The sequence below is a fragment of the Sphaeroforma arctica genome (genome assembly GCF_001186125.1).
Source record: "Sphaeroforma arctica JP610 unplaced genomic scaffold supercont1.5196, whole genome shotgun sequence".
Lineage (NCBI taxonomy): Eukaryota > Ichthyosporea > Ichthyophonida > Sphaeroforma > Sphaeroforma arctica.
This window is the reverse complement of record NW_014035362.1, coordinates 1-2,072: the sequence shown is the minus strand read 5'-3', so window position 1 is coordinate 2,072 and position 2,072 is coordinate 1. Positions and strand designations below refer to the sequence as shown.

The window sequence follows — 2,072 nt, the reverse complement described above, 5'->3', positions numbered from 1 at the left end:
GCTTACAGCTACAAACATTGTTGCACCCGCGGGTTGTGTATACATCAAGAATCTGCGGGTGGAAAGTATAAACACTGAATCTTAGCAAATAAAGGTTTGTAATAATACTACATCAGAGTGCAAATAAACTATAAAATACACTTTGGCAGTGCGCCCCGAATCGTGACAATAAGAACCCTACCAACTCTGAACAAAACGTATGATACCTATGCCTACCTTCTGAATCGCAGCTTCGCGTTTCTCGTCGTGCTGACGTTTCTGGCTCTCATTCATGTCTTTCCGCCTCACGGTAGTGTCCAATAAAAGAGGAGCGGCACTATCTCTCATAGCCGTGCGCCTTGGAGCCACGGAGAGAGTGGGCGGTGCCATTGCTGACACACCGAATGCCACCTTCTCATTCTGCAGATGATCAAATTTAAATGCCAGCGTTTCCGCGATATCAGAGCTTAAGTAGATAACTGATGCCAGGCGGAATATAAATCATCTGATCTTCAGGCTGATCAGGTCTAGAAGCAAGTATGTATACACTCAGGCATAGGTGAGGGCGTAGACCTTCGAACCGGCCCCACTTGCAAAGGTTTGGATGTTCAATATAAGGTGCGATGAATGTCTATCCTATGTTGATACGATCACGAGTGCAAAGCTAGAGAAAGCATCCTTACTCGGAACACAAACGTAGATGCATACCCTGAACACCTTGCTCTCCGCCTCCTTGATCTCTGCGTCAATCTTCTTCTCGCCCGACAAGCCTTGACCCGTAGCACTGGCTTTCTTGGCCGTTTTCTTCTTGTCAAAGTAAGCCGTTCGCTTCTCGTTCTTACGCGTTCCCTTCTTGACGTTAGTGTGAAGTACTGAGCGGAATTGCTGCTCAACCCGTGAGGCGAAGTCCTCGTTGGTCTCGTCTGCTCGCTGCTTGACTGTTTTGGTTTCTGTATGGAATAGAATTCGATAATCTAGTTGCGTTAAAATAGGCAACACTGGACATTTATAGGGAACAAATATAACCATACATATTTAGAAAAGGCATGCTTGTGGAAGTCTCGCTTTTGGTGTAAGTTATGAATTATTGCCTGTTGCGAGAATACTCCGAAGATGCATCGGATAGATTGGCGCTCTATTTTTGTTTGATTCTACGATGCTTGCCACAGTCACGCCTATAGTAGCATCAAATGCACAAAACATGAGATCATCCAGTAGCCTCAATTACTTGATTCTGGGACGAATAGGCACACACTGACGCTCATCTACACTCTTGCCTTTGCACGTAAGGTATTGTCAGGATGTACACAGACGGTCGTAATCCGGGCCAGAAGTGTACACACCACAATAAACCTATACGGTACCAGCAGCAGATGAGTGGAGAACAAAGCACACTGACACCACTAACCTCGGTAGTATATACTACGACAGACATCTTACCAGGCTTGTCCTTCTGGCCCGAAGCCGTCGAAACGGGTACTTCAACGGTTTTTTTCTTCTCCTGCACCCGTTTCTTTCCAGTCTTGGTCGTTAGCTTCTCAGCCAGACGTTTGGCCTCCATGAAGCGCCTCATAGAACGAGACATCTTCTGATCGACCTTAGAGCTCGGTGCACGATCGAAATCCATACTATGAAGGATACGGTACAACGCGGTCAGCAATCAATTACAAATTCCACCAGTGATATTCACAGCCATATGATGAGACAGAATCTACTATAAACGTCAAATTAATGCACACTTGTGACATTTGCATATCCACTCATGTTTGAAGATATAGTCGTAACAACACATAAATAGCGCGCATGAAATTTAAACGGAGAAAAACAACCGATAACAAAATTGGGCTAGGTTAATGATTGACACAAAGAGCATGTATAGTCATATCCCCATGACAATCGCACAAAGCAAATTTAGAACTATTCAATGCCGAAAGAAAGTACTGTCTTGATAAATATATATATATATATATATATATGTAAACATATAAGTTCAATATATTGACATACACGAATATGTATTTATATATATATATATATATATATATATATATATATATATATATATATATACATTTACATATATATATATATAT

The 2,072-nt window shown here is 42.2% G+C and overlaps 1 protein-coding gene across 1 annotated transcript; it reads right to left on the bottom strand.

Moving 5' to 3' along the window:
• Positions 1–216: 216 nt before the first annotated feature.
• On the bottom strand, positions 217–1,606 carry SARC_14856 (hypothetical protein; the record flags this gene model as incomplete). The annotated part of the gene is made up of 3 exons (XM_014291013.1): positions 217–399; positions 688–929; positions 1,420–1,606. Coding segments are annotated over 3 exons (612 nt in total), but the record flags the coding sequence as incomplete, so codon positions are not given.
• Between the last annotated feature and the right edge of the window lie 466 nt (positions 1,607–2,072).